Below are 26,536 nucleotides of genomic sequence, written 5' to 3'. Positions count from 1 at the left end.
TTTATTTGTGTGACACTCAGCTAATTGTTCTACTATTCGCTACTTTTATCCCTGCATAAAAGCAGGGATGTTTTCATGATGAAAACAAAGTGCTTCTTTTTTAATGAAAAGTCTCTTTTCAATTTCATATAAGAAAAAAACTGCCCACTTAGCATTCCTAGGCAGTGTGCTCAGTCGCTTAGTCATGTCTGACTCTGCAACCCCATGGACTATAGCCCAGCACACTCCTCTGTCCATGGGGTTTTCTCAGCAAGAATATTGGAGTGGGTTGCCAATCCCTTCTGCAAGGGATCTTCCTGACCCAGGGATTGAACTCGCGTCTCCTGCACTGCAGGTGGATTCTTTACCGCTGAACCACCTGGGAAGCCAAGATTCCTAGGCAGAGTTCTCATAAATAAGTAAAGATCATGTAGAGAAGAACAGAGAGGATTCTTCGGAAGAGATGCATGGTAGCCAGATATAGTTCATGAAATAGTTGGTGAATACAAAGTCAAAGAAACAGATCAGGGATCGAGGCATCTTGAAGACCTTAGAGACTGTGGGCGTCAGATCTGATTGAGGGGTGGAGGGAAGGGAGATGGTGCTGGAAAGATTTCTATATGGGGAGAAAATATACAGAAAATTTACAAGATGTCGCAAAGAGTAGGACACGACTGAGCGACTGAACTGAACTGAACAGGATAGGCCACAAAGCAAAGTGGACAACTACTGGGAAAGAAGAAATCTAGTCAGAAAGAATACATCAGTTGAAGATTTCCTTCTTAGCTCCCAAACAGGAGTCCTGTTCCTAGGCATTCCCCCATCAAATCTGCTTTCACACTATTCTCTACAACTGAAGTCAGAGTAATCTTTTTCAAGTGCATATCTGATCATGCTGATTATCCACTTAAAATCCTTCTATGATATTCCATTGCTTTTAGGATACAATACAAATTCCTTAACCGTTTCTCGCCCCTGCTTATACCTCCAGATTCTTTGGGCAGCTGAACCCGCATCCTCTCCAACACACAAACTGACAAACTTTTTTCCCAGCCATAATGAACCTCTTTCAATACCAAACCTCTCTTTCCACTTCCAACCTTTCTGAATGTTTTTCCTTTGCCTAGAGCACGCTTACTGCTCTTCTTTCCTTGGCCATGTCTCAGTTTAGATATGCCCCAGGAGGCCTTTTAACTTGTAGGACTGTCATCATACTTAATCAAATAATAAATACAAAGCATCTGGTAAACATTACATGACCAATAAATGGAAGCTGGTAAAAATAATAACAATAACAGAAAGAAGTTCTTATATAAAAACATGTCAGTTTTAAAAAAATCAAAGGCTGCTAACTGAGTACACATGATGCAGGCAAAGGGAATAAAGGAACATTTTGCAGGAAACTGAAAACTAATTAAATATGGGCTCATGGTCTCATTTTGTTTAGAGTCAACAGTCTAAGCAAACAAAAACCATTAGCTCTGGTTTCAGTTGATTCACTCTTTAGAATTGTGTCTCAAAAAATCGATACTTTAGTTATCTCTCCCCTGTTTGTTATTACTGCCTGCATGCATGGGTGTGCTCAGTCGTGCTCCAATCTTTGCAACTCCACGGACGGTAACCGGCCAGCTCCTCTGTCCATTGGATTCTCCAGGCAAGAATACTGGAGTGGATTGCCATTTCTGCCCCCAAGGTATCCTCCCCACTCTGGGATCAATCCGGCATCTCCTGCGTCTCCTGCATTGGCAGGCGGATTCTTTTACCACTGAGCCACCCGTACCCTCCCCGGTGCTGAAATCAAGGAAGATTTCCATACAACAATGGGATGGGAAGAGGAGAGCTGGACCGAACTCATAGAGCCAATAGAATGGAGGCACAGAGGCTTGACTGAGTCAGGGAAGGGAGGGCAGACTGCCGGGCTGAGAAGTCCCAGCCGAGTGAAGGGAACAGCCCCCCGACTCGAGGGTTCCGGCCCGGGGGAGCTTCCTCGCTCCAGTCGCGAGCTCACCTTCTCTGGTCCCGAGTTCCCAGCTGTCCGCAGTACGGGTCCTGAACACCGGCCTTGGCGCTGGGCCCATCAGCTGACTACTGCCTTGTTTTTACAGCTGGAAGATCCGCTACGGCAGATTCTTCCAAGTATGTTCCTCTTTTCTGGCACCCCGTGGAAAATTTCTCTGCCTAAATGTTCCCTTGTTCCATCTTACCTATGTTTAATCATTTAAAAAGTGTCGGAGGGTGTATTTCTACTATTATTGTGCATTTTGGGGATTGTGCAGAGGCCACTCTCGTGACGAAAGTGCAGCGGCGAAACACAATCTCAGCTCGGGCAGACCGGATGCGGAAGGGCGGTGCTTGGGGAGGGAGTGAACTAACGCGCGCTTCTCAGAACGCATGCGCGGCAGCTGGAATGGCAGGCGAGGATTGGCGAGCCGCGAGATAGGCGGAACGCTCTGGGTTTGGTTTTGGGCGGGAGTTGAAACTGCCGTGGCGGCTGCCTGCTAGAGCCTGAGAGCTGCAGGTTTCCAGCCTCGGAGGGGACCATGGTGCGGCCTGCGAGGTGAGTAGCTCATGGCATCCGGCGAGCGTGGGAAGGAAGGTCAGGAAGACGCTGTAGGCCGCGTTAGCTGCACGGGATGGAGAGAAGGGCCCGAGGACCAGGGTGGCGATAGTGGGACGGACAGGGAAACACTCCGGCCTCCAGCGAGAGCTCCCGCTCCTCGGAAGGGGCCTGTCAACCTAGCCGTTTCCATCTCTTGGCGTCCTCATTGACAGTTCCTGCCGTTTCTTGTACCCACCCCGTTCAACTAAGACCCGATTACCCTTTGCATTTTATTGAGCTCCTACTTAAGTGTTAATTCACTTGTTCGTCACTATATTTCTTTGAGATAGAAAGTTTGCTGCTAAGTCGCTTCAGTCGTGTCCGACTCTGTGCGACCCCATAGACGGCAGCCCACCAGGCTCCCCCGTCCCTGGGATTTCCCAGGCAAGAACACTGGAGTGGGTTTAGGTATCCTCATTTTATCAGTTTAAACTTCTGGGCCTGAAAGTCAGTTTGCCTGAGTCCTACAGCTAGTAAGTTACTGGGTAACAAGCAAATCTAAGCCAGCTGGCGCCGGATCCTCTGTGTTTTCCACCAAGTGCTGTTGGAAATTCTTCCTCGACTTTACCTCAGTCGAGCACCAGGGAGACCTAGGGTCAGCCATTCATTTAATAGAGTTTGGATTATACTTAACTTCTGCACTGGAAGTATGTATTTACTAGGTATATATATATACGCTGGAGGTTGCATTCTAAGGGGCTGGAAATAAACATGGCAGTGTGAGAGAGTGAGAGGAAGGAAAGCCTTACCTTATATACACATATGTGTTCTTTTCCGTTATGGTTTATTACAAGATATTGAATATAGTTCCCTGTGTTGTATAAACTTTTTGTTTATCTATTTTGTATATAATAGTTTGTATGTGCTAATCCCAAACTCCTAATTTATCCCTCCCACCCCCTTTCCCGTTTGGTAACCCTAAGTTTGTTTTCCATGTCTCTGAGGCTGTTTCTCAGACTCACCATGTTTTAAATGTCTATTGCATAGTGAGCCATGGAGAAGGAAATGGCAACCCACTCCAGTATTCTTGCCTGGAGAATCCTGTGGACGGTGGAGCCTGGTAGGCTGCTGTCCATAGGGTCACACAGAGTTGGACACGACTGAAGCGACTCAGCATGCATGCATGCATTGGAGAAGGAAATGGCAACCCACTCCAGCATTCTTGCCTGGAGAATCCCAGGGACAGAGGAGCCTGGTGGACTGTTGTCTATGGGGTCGCACAGAGTCGGACACGACTGAAGCGCCTTAGCAGCAGCAGTAGCAGCAGCATAGTGAACATGAATTAATGTTGGAAGAGATAAAAGAAAATGGCTTTCAGTATCAAGAAGTTTATAATTTAATACATCAGAATTCACATATAAAACAAAAGAATACATACAACAAGAACTTCTAAATGCCCAATGGCAAACAGTGTATAAACTTTGTGTTAATTATACTGATTATTCCTACTGTGTTATCTGAATTAACTTTTTTCCTTATCAAGTATAATAATGTTATATCTTTGCTGTAAAATGCAAATCATGTTTTTAATTTACATATGCTTAAGGGAATCCAAACATTTTTATTTACTCAAGAGTATTAATGGCCTTAAAGAATGGAGGCAAGAAATTGACATTTGTATAAATAAAAATTTCTGTCTTGGTCACAGGCATAAGAAGCCAGTCAATTACTCCCAGTTTGAGGACTCTGATAGTGATGGTAAGTAGAGCATCTTATTTCTTCTTTAAAGATTTGATAATTTATTTCCTCAGTTTATAGGATATATTATGTATGGGGGTGTGTGTGTGTGTATGGCTAAAATATGGTTGTACCAATTGCATATGAGGATGGTCTGGAGAAATAATTTTCTAAGCATTTAGGATAATCATGCTGATCACTACACTGACAAGAATTATTGGCATAAATCATAACCACACAGGGCCAGGTGAAATGATTTTTCAGGTCTAAACTACTCTAGATCCAGGTTCCCCTGTCTTTCAGAGACGCAGATGTGGTACAGAATATAACGTAAAATCCCCATTAATGATAGAGTAAAGCAAGCCCCTGAAGGAAGCTCAGGCTTAAGCTTCACCCTACTGTGTTACATATGTACTTGTCTTTGATAGTAAGAGAACTTTGGTCAAAAACTTTGAGAAACATGGTGTTAGGTTACATTATACTTCAAAGTAAGTTTTAAGTTTCTTTCTTAGACCTCTGGAGTTTTCTGGAAGTCAAATGTTTAGTAATCCCTTGATTTGAAGGAATCTGTTTTTGCCTGGAGCCCAGTCTTACATGCGTTTAAGACTTGGGAGAGAAGAGCACAGAACATGACCTTCTAGCTTTTTACTCTTGTCATCAGTCTGTCGCAAAATAGGTATAAACTGCTGGCTGTATTCTGGAAACTGTGGTGTGGAGGTGGGGGACAAGTCACAGATTATTGTATTTCTATGTGGAGAAGCATAAAACACTTGTTAATAAGTGGGAAAGTCCATGATTCAGACTGTGTGTACCTTGAAGGTATACATACGTGTCATGTATGCATTTGAAAGTTAGAGCAGCGGTTTTATGTTGAATGTCAACAGAAGAATCACCTCAGTTCTGAGGATGGTAGGACAGAAAAACCTGTGAAAACAGAATGGACTGGAAAACAGCATCCCTTTGCCAAAAATAAAATTACTGTGGTGGGATCATAGGAGAGCTCTTAAGGTGATGATACCACTGTAAACACTGCTACTGTGAAGTCCTAAGTAGGAGCTACTTTCTCTTCCTCCAGGTTCTGATGCTTCTTGCTTTACTCAGCTTGGTTGTTGTTTTAGGAAAGGTAATGAGGATGAGATGGTTGGATGGCATCACCAACTCGATGGACATGAGTTTGAGCAAGCTCTGGAAGTTGGTGATGGACAGGGAAGCCTGGTGTGCTGCAGTCCATGGGGCTGCAAAGAGTCAGACATGACTGAGCGACTGAACTGTACTGAATGGGCCTTTGAAAGAAAGTATTTGGCTGCATTATGAAATTTCAATAAAAATCATTTTCTTCCACTTGTCCATATGATAAAATTATACAGGAAATTTTATTGATTTTTCTAATGGTTTTAGAGGTTTTTAATTAATCGTTTTTTTCCTTGCCACTTATATATGCTAGCTTAGTGGCCCTTGTAGTTTTCCAGGGAGTCAGTTTTTGACAGATGGATTTTTTTTTTTTTTTAAATTCACTAAAACAAAGTTGAAAAGCTCGAATGAGAATAAAGACAGTATACCAACTGTATTTTTTAGATTATGGAAAGCAAACAGTTTGCTTATCTTTAAAACTTGAACACACATAGTAATGACTCTCAACTACCAAGAAAGTAAGTTTACCTTATTTCTTCCTTAGGAAAAGCAATTTCATGTATTCTTTTATTTTTAATTCATGCATAAATAGATGATTTTGTTCCTGCAACTGCACCATTAAATAAGAAATCCAGAACAACACAAAAGGAGTTGAAACTAGAAAAACCAGAACCTAAGCTGAAGAATATCCAGGAAAAAGACATCCCACTACAAGAGAAAACCCCTAAAAAAAGGTGAGAGGTAAGACATACAGTGAATATATGATGTTAGATGTGTTAATCTAAAAGAGGTAAATTCAAACTCTTGGTCTAAATTAGAACTTGAGCAGAATCATAGGTCTTATTTAATTCATGTAGGAGAACAGGAATGTACCACTAATCCCCTCTGGCTTTCTGAACTCCTTTAAGTTCATAAATGCATAAGGAAATAACCATTTAAGTCATAATCACCAAGTTTACAAGGAATATCTTGTAAGGAGACCTAGCACCTGGCTCTGAAGTCCTCAGGTCTTACAGACTACTTTGTTTAAAGTTATGTCTGTAAGGACAGTTTATAAAATTCAAAGCCACATTTCTCAATGAGATGATGGATATTCCCTAAACTTGTCATCATTTCATGATGTATATGAGCCACATTATTGTGCCGCACACCTGAAACTTACACAGTGCTGGATGTCAGTTATAAATAGCTCAATTAAACTAGAAGGAAACAAAAAGTGAAACTGTGTATTTCTCTACAGATAAAAAATATTTTCACTTTATCTTACTGAGTTTTGTCCAGCAGTGAGAAGTACCTGTAGTTTCAAACTAACCCTGGAGTTCCATTAGTTAGTACTTGGAGGCAGTGGGGGAGATGGAGGGGAGGAATCCCTGAGAGGCCCCAGACTTGCAGTGTGGGGAGGAGATGGCCGAGAAGGGATTCTGACAAGTGGAATATGGTGCGTGTGATGCTTCACTGTTCCAGTAGTGTGAGGAAAACTTCCTTAACATAGAGAAACTTACCCCCATATCATTCTCTTTACCCTTGATTCTTCTTTATTTTTTAGCTTCTTGTACTATCTTTAAAATATTGTTTAAAGACAACCAATGGATGGGAAACAAAGATCTGCAAATCATATAATCCATTAGGGACTTACATCTAGAATATATAGGAAACTCTTACAACCCAACACTAAAAAGAATCATGACCCAATTTAGAAACGGGCCAAAGACTTGAATAGACATTGCTTTAAGGAATATATACAAATGGCCAATAAGCATATGAAAAGATGCTCACCATCTGTAGCCATCAGGGAAATACAAATCAAAACCCCAGTGAGATCATATGTCACACCCACAGGAATGGCTGGAAGCAGAAAGACAGATATTAGCAAGTGTTGAGGAGGATGTGGAGAAATGGAAACCCTCATGCATTGCTGCTGCGAATATAAAATGCACCCTCATTGGAAAACAGAGTAGCAGTGCCCCAAAATGTAGAGTTATTATATGACCCAGCTAGGTATATGCCCGAGAGAAATAAAACTCTGTCCACACAAAAACCTGTACATGGATATTCATAGGAGCATTAATTATAATAGCCAAAAATAAAATGTAAGTAATCCACATGCCTGTCAATTAATGACTGGATAAATAAAATGCAGTATACCCACACAGTGGAACCTTATTCAGCAATGAAAATAAATGAAGTCCTGATACATGCCACAACATGGACGAACCTTGAGGACATCATGGTGAGCCAAAGAAGCCAAGCACAAAAGGCCACATATTACGTGATTCCATTAATATTAACATGGAAGGCCTGGAACAGACAAATCCATGGAAACAGCACGTAGATTAGTGCTTGCCAGATGGTGGGGAGGGAGAATGGGGGCTGACTGCTAGTGGGTATGGAGTTTCTTTCTGGGATGATGAAAATGTTCTGAAATTAATAGTGGTAGCTTCACAGCTCTCTGTCTATCTTTTTGCCTTCCCTTCTTAAACACCGGAGCACTCTTGATCACCCTGAACAGGAGCCACGATAATCTGTTTACATGGGGTAGGTAATTATTCCAGGACTTTCTTCCCTACCTCCTCATTAACTGCAGACTCTGAGGGCACTTTTAGTATCCTATCCAGTGCAGTGCCTCACGCAGAATAAGTACTTACTGAAATACTCGTCAGAGTCCAGATTGGGCACAGCAGGTGTAAAATATATATATATATGTATAATATATATATATATATGTATATAGTAATTTCCTTTTAACATAGGAGCTGTAATAGCTGCCTGTGGAGGTGTGGGTGAGGTCAAGGAAGATTCCTAAGCAGAAGTGATGTTTGAGCCACATCTGTTCTCACTTGGGTGGGTGCTTCCCACCTGGACAGAGCTGGTGGTGAGGAAGTGACGTCACAGTGACGTGGACACCATCACCCACTGCCCCTATCTATTCTGTTCTGCTGGGTCCAACATGACACTGTTACATTTCAGGAGGTGGAATGTTAAAGTCCGTTATGATAATGATCATTGTTTAAGAACATCTTCCTGAGGTTGGAAACTCTCAGCTAACCTCTCTCGAGGTTTGCTGTTTAGTTGAGACTGATAGTTTAAAAGCTCATTATTATGTGTGTGTGTTTTAGGATGGCTTTGGACGATAAACTCTATCAGAGAGACCTAGAGGTTGCACTGGCTTTGTCAGTGAAGGAGGTTCCAGCTGTCACCATTGATGTGGAGCAGTCTCAAGGCAAGAGTAACTTTATCTTCTGTAATTATCTTTAAAAACTTCTTACCCCTTTTGTAATCATTTCTTTGGATGAGCTTCTACAGGTGGAAGGATGTAGTTTTAATACTTTGGACTATTGAGAAGTTTGCAGAGGGTACTGTTGGAGTAGTTGTTTATTCCATCACATGACTCTCATCTACACATAAATACCTCTCTGCCTAACACTTAGGGTCCACTTGAGGATGTGGACTGTGACCCTGGATCCAAAGTTCGTCTTCGTACACAGTGAAAGTGTAGTTTCTTGGTCAAATAAATTGACCTCTACATCCTAACAGCCCACTTCCTTTCTCTCCAAATTCCAGTTAATTAAGCATCATCTAATGGTGGTAATCTTTATTATTCAGAAAGGTAAATGTACTAATTTGGTGAGTAAGCTCAGTAGACTTAATAGGTTTATGACTACTGACTTTTTCTATGGATTTTTCTTCTTTGATTTTTCTGGCAACTAGGAAGCAGATGGCAATATTGATATCCTGGAGAGGTAGAAATCATTATTCCTGGAAAAGACATATTGCAAAAATGCTTTCTGGATTAAACTACATTGGCCTAACATCTTTTTTGTTGGAAGTTATTTTAAGCACGTTCCCTTATTTAAAGAGTAAAGACGTTTAAGTCAACAGTGCCTGCTGTTTGACAATCAGTGAGATAGTGTTGATTAGAGGGGCCTTTATCAAAGAAACTTAACAGAATTGTCTTTCACCTAAAATTGAGAAAATGAAAATCTCTTTCCTATAAAGATTGTGACATGTGTAACGGGATTTCCTTCTCCGAGAGTCATGTATTTCATAGCATTGGGATCAATACTCAAGATCATTTTAAAGTTATAATAATGATTGAAGAGTCTTTACGTTAGTAAAAGCACAGGTCTACCTACAGAGGGATGATAGTTAACATTTATGAACTGTTTCCTATGTGCTGGGCACCACAATAAGCAGTTTACACGTTCAACCAACATCTAATTCCCCACAGGAGCCTCATTTAATCCCCACCCTGTATGTCCACATTATGGATGAGGAAATTAAGTCTTATAAAGGATAAGCAGCCTCCCCCTGGTATGTACCTGATTTAAGAGCCTGAATTTGAACTTAGGTCCCATTAAAGTTTGTGTGATTTCCGAGCCGCAAGTCCTAATCTTAGTCGAGCTTCGCCAAGTCAAATCAGTGTGCTAGTTTGAGTTTGGTTCATGTGTCTGTATCTAAATGCTATCAGATTTTAGCACCTCTCTTCCTGTTTCTAGTCATTGGTTGATTAGGGTGCATCTGCATGTTCCTTCTTCCTGATATCCAGGCTTTGACAAACATGGCAAGAGGGAAACAGAAGCAACAAGTAAGTCTCCTCATGTCTCCAACTGCAGTGTAGCTGGTGATTATTTAGGTAAGTTTTTTATACTAATAATATTTATTTTTTCCATCATCATTTTTCTAACTCTTACTTAAATTCTTGAACTAAAACTAGAACCAAGGTCTTCACATTTGTGAAGGTTCTCTTCACCTCTTCTCCTTCGTCTCTTTCTGTATTCAGTCTTTCACTGCAGACCTGGTTCCTTCCCTGGGGTAGGGTGACGACTACCTCTGACTTCTAGTTGACAGCAGTTGAATCCTGAAGAAAGGGGCTGCATCTTCCCAGTTCAGCTTGAAAACTCTTGGGGAAAGACTCTCAGTTTGGGTCTTGGACTTATGCTTAACTTAGACTGCTGCCGGGAGACTGATGTATTATACTGACCAGACTGGGCTCTGAGGTCTGTTACTAGAAGCACAGGAAGGACAAAACTGGGCAGATTTTTTTAAAAAAGCAGGTGTAATGGAAGTCTACTTTGCAGTTCATCAGATGTTGTTTAGTCGCTCAGATGTGCCCAACTCTTTGCAACCCTGTGGATTGCAACCCACCAGACTCCTCTGTTCATTGGATTCTCCAGGCTAGAATACCGGAGTGGGTAGCCATTCCCTTCTCCAGGGGATCTTCCTGACCCAGGGATCAAACCCAGGTCTCCTGCATTGGCATGTGGGTTCTTTACCACTGAGCCACCTGGGAAGCCCCTCTTGAGATGTTACCTGGCACAAAAACTTTCAGTTTTTGTTTTTTCTTTTAATGTCCTGAAGATCTAGATAAGATCACTGAGGAGGAGGATTCTCAGGACACTCCACAGAGAAGGAAGGCTGCGTCCCAAGCCGTGGTCCAGCAGAGGAAGATTCTCTTGGAAAACAGTGATGACGACGGAGCTGACGACTCTGGGCCAGACTTTGCAGCCGGTAGGTTATGTCCTCGCTCAAGCTCCACCCTGTGGAGAGTCAGTCAGAAGTTCCCGGAGACCCTGCTGTACGCAGAACACTGCTGAGTGTTGGCTGTGCAATTTGAGGAACACAGGACGGTTAAATTCAGCTGTGCCTGTGGCGGAAAAGCTTTATCCGGAGGTGAACGTTAAGCTGTGCCTTGAAAAATGAGTAGCATTTAGGGGTGAAATAGCACTTCTGACTGATAGAAAGTTATAGTCCACTGAACAGGCAAGGACGTACAGAAGAGCTCAGTGACACTAGAGATTCCTCAAAGAAGTAAAAATGGAACTGCCGTACGATCCAGCAGTTCCACTCCTAGGTATTTATCTGAAGAAAACAGGAACAGTGATGAGAAAAGATGCATGCCCGCTGTGCTCACTGCAGCAGTGTTTATAACAGCCACGGCACGGCAGCAACCCAAGGGTCCGTCAGTGGGTGAAGGGATACAGAAGATGTGGCGCATATATGTTTGTATGTATGTATATTGGGGTTGTTCGTCCACATTTATTCAGCACATATTTGGGTTTCTGTTTTGGGGGCTGTATTCTTGACACTAGAGCTTACCTTCGAGGGCGGGGACACGGACAGAAAACCAAGATCTGAGGTGTCACATGTTGATGGTTTATGTGCTAGTAGATACTTAAGAATTCATGGATTCCAAGAAGTATCCCTTGTCTTCTTGCCTCACTTGTGGACCAAAAAGACTGTCTCTTATCCAGTTCTTTGAGAGCTGGTTTGGTTTTTCTCTGCTGCATTGTTTCAGTTCCCCCCGAGACTCCCTGCGTGGCTATGCTTCCCATCAAACGCCATGTGGTCCAGCCCCAAGAACAATCCTTCTGGCCTCCCAGGGGGCAGCTTGTCGGGGGGAGATGGTGACCACTGTCCAGCCTGTGCTGTGGATGCACAGCCTGAGCTTCAGGCACAGTCTCCCTCCTCCCAGCCTTCTGACTCCTCCTGAGTCCCCCACCCCCAAGAGTGTGCAAGTCCACGCTGTCCTGTGGGTCTGGAACCCCCTTCGGGTCCCATCCAAGCCTGCTTTACCCACCATGGAAGGACACGCATGTTCCCTGTCTTGCTTGGTGTGCTTCAACGAGCGGTATAGCCAGTTTATTTTCTTCTGCCCTAAGCTGAGGATGGCTCCCTCTCCCATACCCTCAGAGCTGATGCTTTATTATACTTGAATGTGCTGCTGGAATCATCTCAGACGGCCCACGTTATCTGGAGCAGGGTCCCTTCTTTAAGTGACATTTCAGAATTTCCCACTGCATCGGCTCACCCTAGATGGGGAGAGAAAGCACCTTTTGTGACCTTCAGTAGGGAAAGAAAAGTGAAAAGGAGAGAATCAAGGCTTCTAAGGACATATAAAGCTCTCCCAAATCCATAACCCAGTGCCTGGGTTTTTAGATTCCCCAAGAGGAGATGCTAATGCTCAGGATTCTGGGTGTCCCGTCACTGCCCCTCCAGTTTATATACATAGAGTCCTAGCCTGTCCTACAGTCTGTCCCCTCAGGCCAAAAGAGAATACGTGAAATACCATAGCTGTTGAGTTTCTGGGAAGCTGTGCCTCCTGGACTCTGTGTTCTAAAATTCTAGAGAAGGTTCTTCACCACCTGCCCTTCCCAAATCCAGATCCTCTTGGGACTCCAGAAATAATTACTTGATTTTGCCAGGTGCTATTTATATTAATAGCAGCCTTCATGCGATCTGCTGGCCTTATACAGTGAATTCTGTATAACCCAGTAACTGTTATGTGAATATGTGAGTTGATCATCTGTTTTTAAAATTGTGTTCATGTGGGAAGGATGACAGATAAGGACATCACAATTTGAGTTCATAATGACATAGTTGATCTAGGCAGATGCCATCAGTGAGAGGCTGACGAGCATCTTTACGATGGGGATTCAGGCCGAGCATCCGCTGACCCCACCGGGAGCCGGGCAGCCACACCTTCTGTGCTCTCAGACACGAGTGACACCGTAGGCAGAGCAGAACACCACCTAGGACCTGTGTTTATTACCTGTGTTAACTCAGTCTGCACAAGAGCCCCATGGTGGAGGCAGTAGGGTCCTCCCTGTCTTATACGTGGGAAACTGAGGCACAGTGATGTCAGGGGCCTGTCTGAGGTCAAGGATACGTAAGTGAGGGGCCCGGATGCACAGCCAGGCACCGTGCCTTGTCCGGCCCCTGGAGACGGCACGACACAGGGGTGTGTGTGCGGAAGGTGACACCGAGGCCCGGGAAGCCCCGCATCTTCCAGCAGAGGTGAGCAGAGGTGTGATCTGTTTCAGGTGAAGACTCTGAGGATGACTCGGATTTTAGTGGGAGTGAAGACGATGAAAGCTTCACTCTGAGAAAAAGTAAAGTTAAAGAAACCAAACGGAAAGACGTAAAGGCGAAACCTCCAGCTAAAAAGAAAGAGAAGCCTAAACCCAAGCGTGGTGCTGGGGGTAAGCCAGTCCCACACACGTCACTTCACGCCGGAGACGGGCCTGCTTTCCTTAAAGTTCTTCCCCACCTCTGCCCTTAGTCTCCCTAACTGTGCTCCTTTCTCATCACAGCCCGGGCAGGACGGCAGGCTGGGGTGGGGCGGACAGAAGGCCAGGGGGCCCCGAGCAGCTCCTGTCCCCTGCATTTCACAGCCACAAAACTGAGGCTCTCAGAGGGCAAACCACGGGCTGGATTCTCACGGCTAAGCGACGGCTGGAACTAGCCCCCAGCTTTGTCCATGCAGAGCCTGGATCCGTCCATTAGACACATTTTCTGGGCGATTGAACGGGGAGGTGGCGTGTCTCATTTGCTGCTGTCCCACGTGACCAGTCTTGGAGGGGAGAACCCTTCTGTCTGTGTTTAGGGCCCTTTGGTTTCTTTAGAACGGATTCAGTTAGAAGAAACCAGTTTTACAAGACAACTTCTGGAACTAGTGACGACCTGAACGTGGAATAGTTGTTTCTTGTGTGAGAGAAGTTGGGATGTTTGTGAGTTCATAATACATTAATAGATTATTGTAAAATATAACTTCCTTAAACCTGATTTGTTTTTCTTACTGATAGAGTTTTTACATCTTAGTTGTTTAATATATGTAAGAGCTGAGGTATCCAATACAGTAGCCACTAGCCAAAGTAGTTCCGTCACATTTAAGTTAATTAAAATTAGGTACAGCTTGAAAGTCAGTTTCTTGGCTTTGCTGCCACATTCCAAGTGTCCACCTGACTGTGGCTTGTGGCTACCAACGTGTTGGACAGTGTGAAATATAAGACATCCCCATCACGGCAGAGAAGCCTGAGGGGCAGTGCTGACCTTGGGAGTGCGGACGGTAACAGGAAGAGGAGTGCGGTGAAGGTGTTCACATCCATGGGCACTCAGATGCTGCTGAGGCGTCTCGAAGCAAGCGTTATCTGAAAGAGACTTTGTATCCTACTTCTTCTCCCTCCATCAAAAACAAACCCAAACCCATTCCCATTCTGTGTTCCTTCTCAGACAGTGTGTCCATGACAGGAATTTTCAAGTCCTGATTATTCCCGCGTCTCCAGCACCCTCCTCCTTTCTAATGACTGAAAGCTCTGCACTCTGCTGTTTTCCCCATGCTTTGTTCATTCCTGATTTGTTCCTGATCCCCTCTCACCTGGGCCACCACGGAGCCGCCTAGGTGCTCTGCTTTTACACCGCCCTTGGTGAGATGCTTCTAAACGTACAGATCTACGTGGCTTGTAAGTTCCCCCAGGCCCACCTCTAGGTATTGTCATTTCTCTTGCCACACTGCAGTGTGGGTATCTCTTTACTTTTCTGCCGTTTCTACTAGAGTCTAGTGAGGGGACCATAAATTCCTGCGAATAGGATAATCTGAGACCCTGGAGCCTGATACATTCAATATCTCATGACACATTGTGACGAGACACTGTTGTGTGAGTTACAAGTGTGGACTCTGGCCTCAGACGTGGTTTCCACTTCCGGCTCAGACGCTTCCTAGCTCTCAGACTACAGGCCGACTGTCTAATCTCTCTGTTTCCTTAACTGACAGTGGGGAGAGTCATTTCTGTATCGGAGCTGCCCTCAGGGTTAAAGGTAGTATTAAAGGATATACTTACAATACTTCCTAGCATAGAAGTGCTCAGAAAGGATGGCTGTTCCTAGGCCCTCTATAAATGTTGATTAATGAGAGTTTTCTGGATTTACGATTCTGCTTCTTTAATTTTTATAAGCTGATGGAACTGTATAATTTTCACACATGCATGCTAGACTTCAGTCTTGCTCTGTGACCCCTGTTTTATGTATATTTTCAAACAAGTGACTTCAGTAGACCGCACTCCAGCTGCCATCAAGTCAGAATCTCGGTCCTCAGCAAGAGAGGGTTCTGTCTCTTCGGAGGCCAGTAGGACGCCGTCACAGATACGCAGTCCTGCAGCGGAAAGCAAGAGACCTAAGTGGGTCCCACCAGGTATGTATAGTGTGTTTATTTACTGTTCACGGGCAGGGAGTTGGAAAACTGCCACAGGTAGGTATTTTTTTCTTGTAAATGTTACGAATGAGCACTTCCTCATATTATTACACGGTCTTCAAAACTAAGGTTTTTAATTGCTGCATTTATTCATCACTTGTTATTCCCTTAAATTTGAGCATCCAAGTTGTTTATTTTTTCTTCATGGTGATAAATAAGGTTGCAGTTAGCACAGACACCCTTATTTTAGAAATCTGGGCACATCCCTGGCTATTTCCTAGGATAAATTCCTAGTAGTAGAATTACAGTGAAAGAGTACCAGCATTTAAGATTCCTGATACATAGGAATGAATGTTTGTTGACAAATCTCTTAGCTCAAGACCTGCTGACCCCTGCAGTGGGACAGAAACCTTGGGAATTCCAGCATTTAGCAAACTCGACCTTCAGTGGTTACATGCTTGACTTCTCTTTGTTTTCTTTTGCTCCACAGCCCGGTCTCATGATCCTTCATGCTTCTTGACATTCCTAAAACCCTAGTCCAGGTTCTGCTCATTTCATACCCAGACTGGTGGTGACTTCCTGCCAGTCCCTCTCCACTTCCGCTCATCCCGCCCAGGAGCCCTCTGCAGTGGAACAGATGCGTTCTTTGTTCCTTCAGCACCCTGTGTGTGCACTTCTGTCCAGGTTCCTCCCTCTGGGATGGCTTTCTTCACGTGTCTGCTCTCCTTTGCTGAGTCATTCCAAGTCTCCTGGGGTTTCCTATCCTTCTCCATGACGTCCTTTGGCTGGTCCACAGTGGTCACTCCCCTAAGGATGACCGACTATTCACAAATGGATGCGGGCCTGAGACTCCGTGGTTGCTTCATTTCTCTGCAGCCTCATTTCATCATCTGAAGTGGCAGGCACTGTATAGTCTTTAAAGTCTTCTGGTTTCAAAATTCTAAGATTTTAGGGAGGACTTAAAAAGTTTTTGGAGAAGGAAAGGAGAAAGATTATTTACTGAAATAATGATGCTGTTTCAGTTCAAGGGTACTTAGTCTGTTTCTTCTGAGAATAATTAGTGATTCCTCAACAAAAGAAATTTAACAGAATTGATATAATGAGTTACAGAAGTTTGAAGGCAGCATAAGCCAAAAGATACGAAATAACGGAGTGATGGCTAAAGAGTCATCATCACAAAACACAGAGTGCTTGCAGACTCATTCTGTGGAAGGCGGGGCGGGTCAGGTGCTGGCCTCGAGGTAGCGGGGCCGGGGAGCAGGCTTGAGTGAGCGGGCGTCGTGCCCTCTGTAAGGAGGCCACGCTGCTCTGCTCCCCTTGCTTGTTCACACGCAGGACGAGGGGCCATGTATTTCCATGTCTTGAGCTTCTCAAGAGAAGCCAGAAATCCACATTTTAGTGGGAAGTCTACTAGTTCGTACAAGTGAACTTTTAAAAGTCGGCCAACTAACATATCTGAGAGCAGGATTTGACTCTCAGATGGCCAGCTGGTCTCCTGTCTTACACAAACTTAAGAAGACCAGAGAGGCTCCAGTGGGAAAATGAGCCGAGGACATAAACGTACCGCTGCCCCCAAGAAGTACCACCAGAAACAAATATGAAAAGAGCGGCAATCTCAGTGGTAATGAAGGAAACATAAAACGATAAAATACAATTTTATACTTCAAGCTAGAAAATAATAAAACTGTCAACCAGTGTATCTGGGTTGTGGTTTAGCACGTGTAATTATTACAAATTTGTAATCCTTTTATAGGACAGCTTAACAGGAACCGTAAAAATAAACCTGTCTTTTGATTTCAGAGCTAATTTTGGGAATTTGTTCTTAAAAGGAGTTCAAAAGAAGGAAAAGTAATAAGTGGTTAGATTTTTTTATAGCTATTTATGGAAAAGTGGTGAAAAACTAGAAACAACCCAAAAGTTTGTTGTAGGAATTTTATCAATATGTGGCACATACATGCAATTAAGAATGATAAATCAGATGTCTAGAATCATGGAAATGTTTATAAAATCTTTGTATGAAAAAAATACACACTGTTGTACTGTTTATGGTTATACCCTATATCAACTACAAATATGCTGCTGCTGCTGCTGCTAAGTCGCTTCGGTCGTGTCCGACTCTGCGACCCCATAGACGGTAGCCCACCAGGCTCCCCCGTCCCTGGGATTCTCCAGGCAACAACACTGGAGTGGGTTGCCATTTCCTTCTCCAATGCGTGAAAGTGAAGTTGCTCGGTCGTGTCCGACTCTTAGCGACCCCATGGACTGAAGCCTGCCAGGCTCCTCCGTCCATGGGATTTTCCAGGCAAGAGTACTGGAGTGGGGTGCCATAGCCTTCTCCAAACTACAAATATATATGTGGATAAATTAATACTTGATGGAAATAATCACTCCATTAGAGTGGTAGCATAAATGAAACGTGTAAATAAAGAAAAATGGTACCTGTCATACTCAGTTATTTACTATTTGAAAAATAGATTCTTGAAGGAGTACTTGTAAAAGTTACAGATTTTTAAAAAATGTATTAGATTTTGCTACTACTTTAGAAATTATAATTACAGTCATTTTTTTTTTAATGCCTTTACAATCAGTGTTCTTTGCTCCCAACTTTCCTATTTAGCTTTTACTTTTAAAGTTGTGGTGTCATTACATTGGCCTCTGGGGATGTTTGCTATGCGACATATTTTCTGCTTTATAGTACTTCCCACTCTTTTTCTCTAATTTGATAGAACCTACATAGTAGAATAATGCTTAACCACTTCTGCTGGCCTCTCCTGTTTCATAGACTGATCTTTGTGAAGAGATGTCTGACATGCTCAGCATCAGGTGACATGTTTTCTTGCAGCCATGTCCGGAAGCAGCAGCCGCAGCCCCCTGGCAGGAGTGGCCGTGAAGTCTCCGAGTCAGAGCCTCCGCCTTGGTCTGTCTCGCTTAGCACGGGTTAAACCTCTGCATCCAAGCGCCGCCAGTAGCTGCGTGTAGCCACAGGAAGACGTTTGATTAAGGAGCTCTCACTCATATAAGCGGGTTTATATTTGAGGAAGGAATTGTAATATAAAGGAATCCTTTAACGTCATATAAATCACCTCTACCTGTTTTGTGACTGTTCTCTGCAAAGCTGCCCAAGACTTCAGCAAGAGTTTTATTTATGTGAATTCTCTTGGAATGTCCTTTCCTTCTGAAGAGCATACTCTCCTCCCTCAGTGTATGTAAGTGGTCACTGTCATCACCTTGCTGTCAGTGTGACACGGAAGAGGTCCACATTACACGCTGCTCGTTGCCAGTAACAGGATGCTGCTTCCTGCCTTTGTCGAGCTGATGGCACCTGAACTGTGCCGAGTTTATCTCACAAGAGGAAGATTCCCACTTCTCCAGGGACGTTTCTGCACTGACAACTACACTGTCAGTTTTATTGCCACGATGTTTCATATTTTAGCCAAATGTTTTTGTACTGAGAATTCAGAATTAGTTTCCACATTAAAACAGTTGCTGTACTATAGTGTATGTCTCCTACCTAGAAGTATTAATAGATGGTTATCTTATAGCAAATAAAATTTCATGACATTTCATGAAGGCTTCATTGTCAAAACCTTTGATAAAAGTGGAAAAGTTTTGATATGCACTTTCCCTTGATACCATTGCATCCATCTGTCTCTTAACTGTCTACATTTCATGATAAAATGAGTGCCCTGCATAAGAATAAAGTTATCCTTTTTGTTGTAAATAGAAAGAGGAAGAGCTGTTTCTTAAAGGTCATCACTGTACGAGAAGCCCATGTTTTAGCAGGTGGCTGTCAAGGTTGTCATCCCTGTTGTATTAGGACAGCTCTTTAGGAAGTTTAGATATGAGTTCACTGTGAATAAAAGTAGTAATAGATGTTTTTTATTTACAGTGAAAATTTCAACCAGCTCCTGATCACTTTTTAATAAAAATTCTCTGAATCATGTTAATCATTAAAAATGTATATAATACTTAGTTCTTGGTTTATGAAATATGTTAATATGAAAATAAGTAATTCAGACTTGTGATTAAAGTGAGCATTTGCCTACTGCTGCTGTGTATATTTTTTCTTGTCTGGTATATATGTTATACTGTGGTGCATCCCCAACCCACCCCCCCACCCCTGGCTGGAAGCGTGCTTTCCAGGAACACGGGGTTGAGGGACTCTGTATGCTGCAGTTTAACAATAAACACTAAGAGCTATCCTGTGCTAGTACTGATGTCATTGATTAATCACTTGGGCCAGCTTGATGAACCTGTTATCTCTATGTGTGTGGTGTTAACCCACCTATTGAAAATTACCTTAAAGTGTGTCCAAACTGGCTTTGCAGAAAACACTCATGACCGTTCTGGTGTCAAACCCGGGGTACATTTTCTCACTGTCTTACAGACCCTGCTCATCAGACCTTGCTTAACACGCTTTATTTCCTGGGCCACAGGACACCACTCTGGTGCTTTTCTCCCCGCCTACTCCTCATCGCTTTGCGGCTTGCTAGTCTTCGGTGTCACCCACACCCACCGCTCTCACCACCCTATCATATTCCATGTGAGTCCATTTCCCCCTGCTGCTTTTTTCTTTCAAAACGTGAGTAACTTCAAGTTCCCGCGGTCACCTAGGTGACAGTGCTGCCAGTCAGGCTCTTCAGCCCAGAACTTGCTCTTGATGCAGCTGTGTTGCCTGGCCCCCTGATCATACGTCATCACTAAATCGGTGACATCCCCCCAACCCAGGCGTCTTCCCTCTGTAGTTCCTATTAGTAAACACCATCAGTCAGCTGACGTACCTGGGGCACTTGCTCCCTGCACATCCCATACGGTCAGCAAGCTCTAGTCCATTTCCTGCTCTCTCTTTCCAAGTGCCGCCCTTTCTCTGACACTCCCATCACTTACTACTTCCAAGGGGCACCCTTGCCTTGATGCGCAAGCTACCCTGTCCTTCCTTCAACCCATTAGAGCCAGAGGGAGTTTCCTAAAACAAAATCTGAGCAGAACACCCCTCTGCTTAAAATCCACACACACTCTCCAGCCTGTTTAGTTCATAAGCTATTTAGAATCAGGCTGGCCCCTTGTCCCCTTTCCAGCTTTGTCCCCTGCTACCCATGTACACCTTTGACCCTTGCCACACCTCACTGGGTGCTGGCACCCGTGGCTCTGGGTTTTCAGATGATTCTATTTGCCTTTTTCCTGTTGCTAATTCCTTCTTGTGCTAGAAGACTCATATCCAACTCGGCTGTTTCAAAAAGCTTTATTTGAATGTCTGTTTCCTCCATGGACCACATTGTATTTCTCCAGATAACTCTGCTGTCATTCATCTATTTAGTTTTCGTGCTTTTAAAAGCTGGTGCAGAGTAAGCGCACAGAAAAATGTTCCTCTGACGAATAAATCCTATCCGGAACCTTTACTATGTGCTTCTGATAACCCCAGGGCTTCCCTGGTAGCTCAGAGGTCAAGCCTCTGCCTGCAATGTGGGAGACCGAGGTTTGATCCCTGGGTCAGGCAGATCCCCTGGAGAAGGGAATGGCAACCCACTCCAGTACTCTTGCCTGGAAAATTCTGTGGGCTACAATCCATGGGGTCGCAAAGAGCCGGACACGACTGAGTGGCTTCACTTTCATTTTCTGATAACCCCACACGTTTGTGAAGGGGGAGAGAGAGGGGTCACTCCATGAGCCCGTTGCATCAACTCGAATCTCTCTTACTTCAGAATGTCCTTCAATTCTTGTCCCAAACTTTAAAGAACGGAGGCAAGAGAACAGGAGCAGGAGGAAAAGAGCTGTCTCTCCCGGCTAGGTGAAAGGTGGTTTGGGACCGGCCCAGAGCCCCAGCCTTTCAGCTCAGGAGTCACAAAAAGGGCGGAAACAGTTTCTATAGCGACGGGAGCAGGGTGTGGCCCTCCACCTGCGCCCGCGGTTACGGGTCCCAACCTACAGCGCCCGCAGTCTGCGCAGGCCCGATGCAGCTCCTTCCGCCTCCCACCCACACCGGCACCAAGTAAGGGGCGGGGTGGGGGTGGGGGGGACACGTTGGGGCCCTGGGGGCGGAAGGTGGGGCGCGCGGGAGTGACAGGATGCAGGAAAAGAGAAGCGCTGCGGGTCGGAGGAGAAAAAGGCAGGTGTGAATATGGGGAGAAGGCAAGTACTATTTCAGATTTCGCTCCGAGCCCAGCTGCACCCTTAGCACCCAACATCAGTGTATTTAGGATTAGTTTTATTTTTAGATCGTAATATCAAAGTATGGCCCCATTATCTCCTTGATGACAAAGTACTCAAATGATAGGCATGTCTCTAAGAAGCATGGATCATCATTGCTGAGTGTAGTACCTATACATAACCCTTTTCTGACATGTATTTCTTTTTTTTTTGTTATTTTATTTATTTATTTATTTTGCTTTTTATTTTGTATTGGGGGCTTCCCTGGTAGCTCAGCCGGTAAAGAATCCGCCTGCAGTGCAGGAGACCCCAGTTCGATTCCTGAGGTTGGGAAGATCCCCTGGAGAAGGAGTAGGCTACCCACTCCAGTATTTCTGGGCTTCCTTGGTGGCTCAGTTGGTAAAGAATCCACCTGCAGTGTGGGAGACCTGGGTATAGCCAGTTAACAAACAATGTTGTGATAGTTCCAGGTGAACAGGGAAGGGACCCAGCCATACCTACACATGTATCCATTCTCCCCCAAACTCCCCTCCCATCCAGGCGGCCACATAACATTGAGCAGAGTTCCCTGTGCTATACAGTAGGTCCTTGTTGGTTATCCATTTTAAATTTAGCCGTGTGTACCTCTGATATGTATTTCTCAAGATGAAAACCTTAAATGTGCACTATTTTAATTACTTCCTTATAGAATTACTAACTTTTGTATAATGCTCTTTGAAAGTCTCACTAATTGCTCCTAAAAGTTTTGGGTGTGAGGAGAGTAGAATTTTTATTCCCATTTTCTTATTGAGAAAAGCTAAGTGACTTGCCCAAGGCCTCCTGATTATCAACTGCTTTCTTCCGATTGGAGCTTCTCCCCTTGGCTTAGGTGTGTAGCTTTATAAATCTGCACCCCCACAGCCCTAAGCAATATGTTATACTTTTCCGTTAAGATAATGTTGCATCACTGGCTTGGACTGAGGGTAGGATGGGGAGAGGTGGGTTTTAGAGGACTCATAAGACCTACTGGACATGCTTCCAGCCCTGACCCCAACAACTTGGGGCCCAGAGCTTTCTTCTCCCTTTCTTTTCTTTTTTTAAAAAAATTTCATTGGCGTATAGTTGCTTTACAATGTTGTATTACTTTCTGCTGTGCAGCAAAGTGAGTCAGCCACATGTATACATATATTCCCTCTTCCTTGGGTTTCCTTCCAATTTACTCACTACAGAGCACTGAGTAGAGTTCCCTGTGCTATACAGTAGGTTCTCATTAGTTATTTATTAATATCAATAGTGTATATGTGTCAATCCCAATCTCCCAATTCATCACACCCTTCTATTCTCCCTTGGTGTCCATATGTTTGTTCTTTACATCTGTATCTCTATTTCTGCTTTGCAATTAGGTTTATCTGTACCATTTTTCTCAATACCGCATATATGTTAATATACAATATTTGTTTTTCTCTTTCTGACTTACTTCACTGTGTGACAGTTTCTAGGTCTGCTCATGTTTCTGTAAATGGCACAGTTTCATTCCTTTTCATGGCTGAGTAATATTCCACTCTATATGTGCCACATCTTCTTTATCTGTTCATCTGTTGGTGGACATTTAGGTTGGTTCCATGTCTTGGCTATTGTAAATAGCACTGCAGTGAATGAACACTGGGGCATCTATCTTTTGGAATTGTGGTTTTCAACAGGCAAATGCCCAGGAGTGGGATTGCTGGATCATATGGTAGTTCTGTTTTAGTTTTTTAAGGAACCTCCACACTGTTCTCCATAGTGGCTACATCAATTTACATTCTCCCCAAGAGTGTAGGAGAGTTCCCTCTTCTTCACACCCTTTCCAGCCTTTGTTGTTTGTAGATTTTTGATGATGGCCATTCTGACCAGGGTGGGGTGATATCTCATTTTAGTTTTTATTTGCATTTCTCTAACAATTAACAGTGTTGAGCATTTTTTCATGTGTCTCTTGGCCATTTGTATGTCTTATTTTGGAGAAATGTCTATTTAGGTCTTCCACTCATTTTTGATTGGGTGCTTTGTTTATTTGATATTGAGCTGTGTGAGCTGCTCCCTTTCTTGTCTTTACCGCACATCTCATCTGACTTGGTCATAAAAAGTGGGTCCACGACCCCATGGCTCATGTCCAGGGATCTCTGGCTGATACTCACCTCTTCTGAGCAGCCCATGTGCCTGCCGTCCATTCCAAGCCACACTGTCCTATTAGAGGACACCTGCCACTTGGGGGTGATTCCAAGGTTTAGTGAAGTTTTTTCTTAGAAGGAGATGAGCAGTGCAAAATTTGGGATTTTTCAAAGTCTGTAGTTAACCTGTGGTATTGGAAATGTTCCATCAGCCGATTCAGGGCTTAAGTAACTTGCAGGCCCTCTGACCTGTTTTGGATGACTGATGATCAACAATGTTATTAATTCAGGTTTCACTGTTCAGGCTTAAATGGAGACTTGGCAAAAGTGTGAGGCTGTTTAAAAAGGAAGTTCAGACTACAAAAGAACAGTGGAAGTGTCCTCAGTCACCAGTCTTGCTTGAGGGATTTAATTGTCGACATGTAGGTACATAAAATCTGACATTCTAAAGAATTCTCCAAACATGGATTCTGCCAAGTTGTTTCTGAGACTAAAGTCTGTTAGTTCCCTTCTCTGTTTTGGACCTTATCAAAGAGAATGATGATACATGTGAAGGGATTCTGGTATGCCAGCCACTTTCCAACTGCTGTTGTTGTCAGCACCTGAACTGTAATGCACACTTCTCAGCATGTGGAGAACCAGTGCTGACCACAGACCCAACATGAATGTGTTGCAACAGCTGAAAAGAACCAACACTGGTTTTGTCTGCTTTAATTGAAGATCAGTGACCATATTGATACATGGCAGAAACCAGCACAATATTGTAAAACAATTATCCCCTAATTAAAAAGAAAAATGAAAAAGTCAGTGACAAGGTGAGGGATGCAAAATTCTGGCTGCCTACAGAGTGTTGATTAGAAGAGAATCTTAATTCCAGCAAATGGTAGGCTTTTTAAGGGAGGTCATTTTTAGTCCAGGCTTTCTCCATCCTGCCTGGATGCTCTATCAAATGAGGAGGGATTTAATATAAAAGCTGCTGCTGCTGCTAAGTCTCTTCAGTCGTGTCCAACTCTGTGCTACCCCATAGACGGCAGCCCACCAGGCTCCGCCATCCCTGGGATTCTCCAGGCGAGAACACTGGAGTGGGTTGCCATTTCCTTCTCCAGTACATTAAAGTGAAAAGTGAAAGTGAAGATGCTCAGTCGTTTCCGACTCTTAGCGACCCCACGGACTGTAGCCTACCAGGCTCCTCCGTCCATGGGATTATCCAGGCAAGAGTACTGGAGTGGGTTGCCATTGCCTTCTCCGAATATAAAAGCACAGATGCCTGAAGATGAGCAGGTGCTGGCGAAGCAAAAAGCCACTGTTTTGAATATTTAAGAGTTCTTGAGTAGAAGAGGGGGTGAGTGTGCTCTTTGTAGCTCTGCAGAGGAGAACAGATGTCAGCAGAGAAGAACAGGTGTCAACAGAGAACAGGTGTCAGTGTAGGAGAACAGGTGTCAGCAGAGAACAGGTGTCAGCAGAGGAGAACAGGTGTCAGCAGAGAACAGGTGTCAGCAGAAAACAGGTGTCAGTGGAGGAGAACAGGTGCAGCAGAGAACAGATGTCAGTGGAGGAGAACAGATGTCAGTGGAGGAGAACAGGTATCAGTGGAGGAGAGCTGATGTCAGCAGAGAACAGGTGTCAGCGGAGGAGAACAGGTGTCCGCAGAGAACAGATGTCGGAGGAGAACAGGTATCAGTGGAGGAAAACAGGTGTCAGTGGAGGAGAGCTTATGTCAGCAGAGAACAGGTGTCAGTGGAGGAGAACAGGTGTCAGCAGAGAAGAACAAGTGTCAGTGGATGAGAACAGGTATCTGCAGAGGAGAACAGGTGTCAGCGGAGGGAAACAGGTGTCAGCAGAGGAGAACAGGTGTCAGCAGAGAACAGGTGTCAGTGGAGGAGAACAGGTATCAGTGGAGAACAGGTGTCAGCAGGGAACAGGTGTCAGCAGAGGCGAACAGGTGTCAGCAGAGAATAGGTGTTGGAGAAGAACAGGTGTCAGCGGAGGAGAACAGGTGTCAGCAGAGAACAGGTGTCAGTGGAGGAGAACAGGTGTCAGCAGAGAAGAACAAGTGTCAGTGGATGAGAACAGGTATCTGCAGAGGAGAACAGGTGTCAGCGGAGGGAAACAGGTGTCAGCAGAGGAGAACAGGTGTCAGCAGAGAACAGGTGTCAGTGGAGGAGAACAGGTATCAGTGGAGAACAGGTGTCAGCAGGGAACAGGTGTCAGCAGAGGCGAACAGGTGTCAGCAGAGAATAGGTGTTGGAGAAGAACAGGTGTCAGCGGAGGAGAACAGGTGTCAGCAGAGAACAGGTGTCAGTGTAGGAGAATAGGTGTCAGCGGAGAATAGGTGTCAGCAGAGGCGAACAGATGTCAGCAGAGAACGGGTATATACAGAGGAGAACAGGTGTCAGCAAAGGATGCTGTTCAAGATCATTTTCTCCAATCGACATTGATGGAGCTCCAACCATGTGAAGGTTAACAGCTGGATGTGAAATGGGTTGCCTGGGAAAACAGTGAGTTATGTCCCAGAAATATTTAAGCAGAGATGAGCAGTTACTTGGAGTCCTCTTGGGAAGGTTATTCACACCAGGGGTGGGATGAGGTGGGGAGATAGCTTCAAAAAATTCTTCCCACTCTTAAGCATCGGTGAATCTGTGGACCATGGAAAGTATCAGGGAGAATTGCACAGAGGCTGAGGAGTTCTCTTTGGCAGAAGAAGGGTGTTAAATACACCACCTCCTGTTCACAGAACTGTAAAGGGGGTCCCTGCGAGTTGTATCTTGCCACAATCTCTGCCCTGAATGTGGTCCCCAGGCATAAAGATCTACTGCAGTAGAAATCCTGAAGTTACAACAGATGAATCTCAAAAGATGTATTTCCTTTCTGGGCTTTGAAATTCGGTCTAGATAGATAATGGCTTCCCTG

At 44.2% G+C, this 26,536-nt stretch overlaps 3 protein-coding genes across 56 annotated transcripts in view; 2 read left to right on the top strand and 1 right to left on the bottom strand.

Moving 5' to 3' along the window:
* Positions 1–2,082, bottom strand: part of FERRY3 (FERRY endosomal RAB5 effector complex subunit 3) — a 39,677-nt gene extending 37,595 nt beyond the window's left edge. For all 4 annotated transcript variants that reach the window (XM_081593881.1, XM_081593878.1, XM_081593879.1 and 1 more), the window contains exon 1: positions 1,988–2,082. Coding sequence is in view for 1 of the 4 variants with exons in the window: in XM_081593880.1 (XP_081450006.1) it covers positions 1,988–2,057 (70 nt within the window). In the remaining 3 variants the exon portion in view is untranslated. The remainder of the gene's footprint in view (positions 1–1,987) is intronic.
* Positions 2,083–2,443: 361 nt separating this feature from the next.
* RAD51AP1 (RAD51 associated protein 1) lies at positions 2,444–19,399 on the top strand. Of its 8 annotated transcripts, none has more exons than XR_014083070.1 (10): positions 2,444–2,536; positions 4,227–4,276; positions 5,979–6,120; positions 8,503–8,612; positions 9,933–10,019; positions 10,745–10,894; positions 13,207–13,365; positions 13,789–13,893; positions 15,204–15,353; positions 18,196–19,399. XR_014083070.1 is itself a non-coding variant. In XM_081593886.1 (9 exons), the coding sequence occupies exons 1-9, from the start codon at positions 2,520–2,522 to the stop codon at positions 18,330–18,332; spliced, it is 996 nt and encodes a 331-aa protein (XP_081450012.1). In that variant the 5' UTR covers positions 2,444–2,519; the 3' UTR covers positions 18,333–19,399. The 8 variants fall into 8 exon arrangements, 6 of the variants coding, with proteins under 6 accessions (XP_081450012.1, XP_081450015.1, XP_081450011.1 ...); XR_014083071.1 differs by lacking the exon at positions 18,196–19,399 and adding an exon at positions 15,844–17,958; XM_081593886.1 differs by lacking the exon at positions 13,789–13,893 and having other exon boundaries at positions 8,503–8,606.
* A 1,878-nt stretch (positions 19,400–21,277) lies between these two features.
* DYRK4 (dual specificity tyrosine phosphorylation regulated kinase 4) overlaps positions 21,278–26,536 on the top strand; it is a 45,881-nt gene continuing 40,622 nt past the window's right edge. For 17 of the 44 annotated variants that reach the window (XM_081593867.1, XM_081593864.1, XM_081593856.1 and 14 more), the window contains exon 1: positions 21,386–21,482. In XM_081593867.1, the coding sequence (XP_081449993.1) occupies positions 21,472–21,482 (11 nt within the window). In that variant the 5' untranslated portion in view covers positions 21,386–21,471. Of the gene's footprint in view, positions 21,343–21,385; positions 21,487–26,536 lie in introns of those variants that run through there. The other 27 variants (XM_081593861.1, XM_081593853.1, XM_081593876.1 and 24 more) reach the window with 3 other exon arrangements.

Source organism: Giraffa tippelskirchi, chromosome 4, assembly GCF_054371585.1.
Source record: "Giraffa tippelskirchi isolate mGirTip1 chromosome 4, T2T-mGirTip1v1.2.pri, whole genome shotgun sequence".
In the NCBI taxonomy this organism is placed as follows: Eukaryota; Metazoa; Chordata; class Mammalia; order Artiodactyla; family Giraffidae; genus Giraffa; species Giraffa tippelskirchi.
This window is presented reverse-complemented; position numbering and strand designations above follow the sequence as displayed.

Excerpts from the sequence above, each read along its gene's own strand:
- RAD51AP1 (XM_081593883.1), top strand. Across the intron at positions 8,628-9,932 it reads CAAGAGTAACTTTATCTTCT|GCTTTGACAAACATGGCAAG; the intron begins GTAATTATCTTT and ends CCTGATATCCAG. Across the intron at positions 15,354-18,195 it reads ACCTAAGTGGGTCCCACCAG|CCATGTCCGGAAGCAGCAGC; the intron begins GTATGTATAGTG and ends GTTTTCTTGCAG.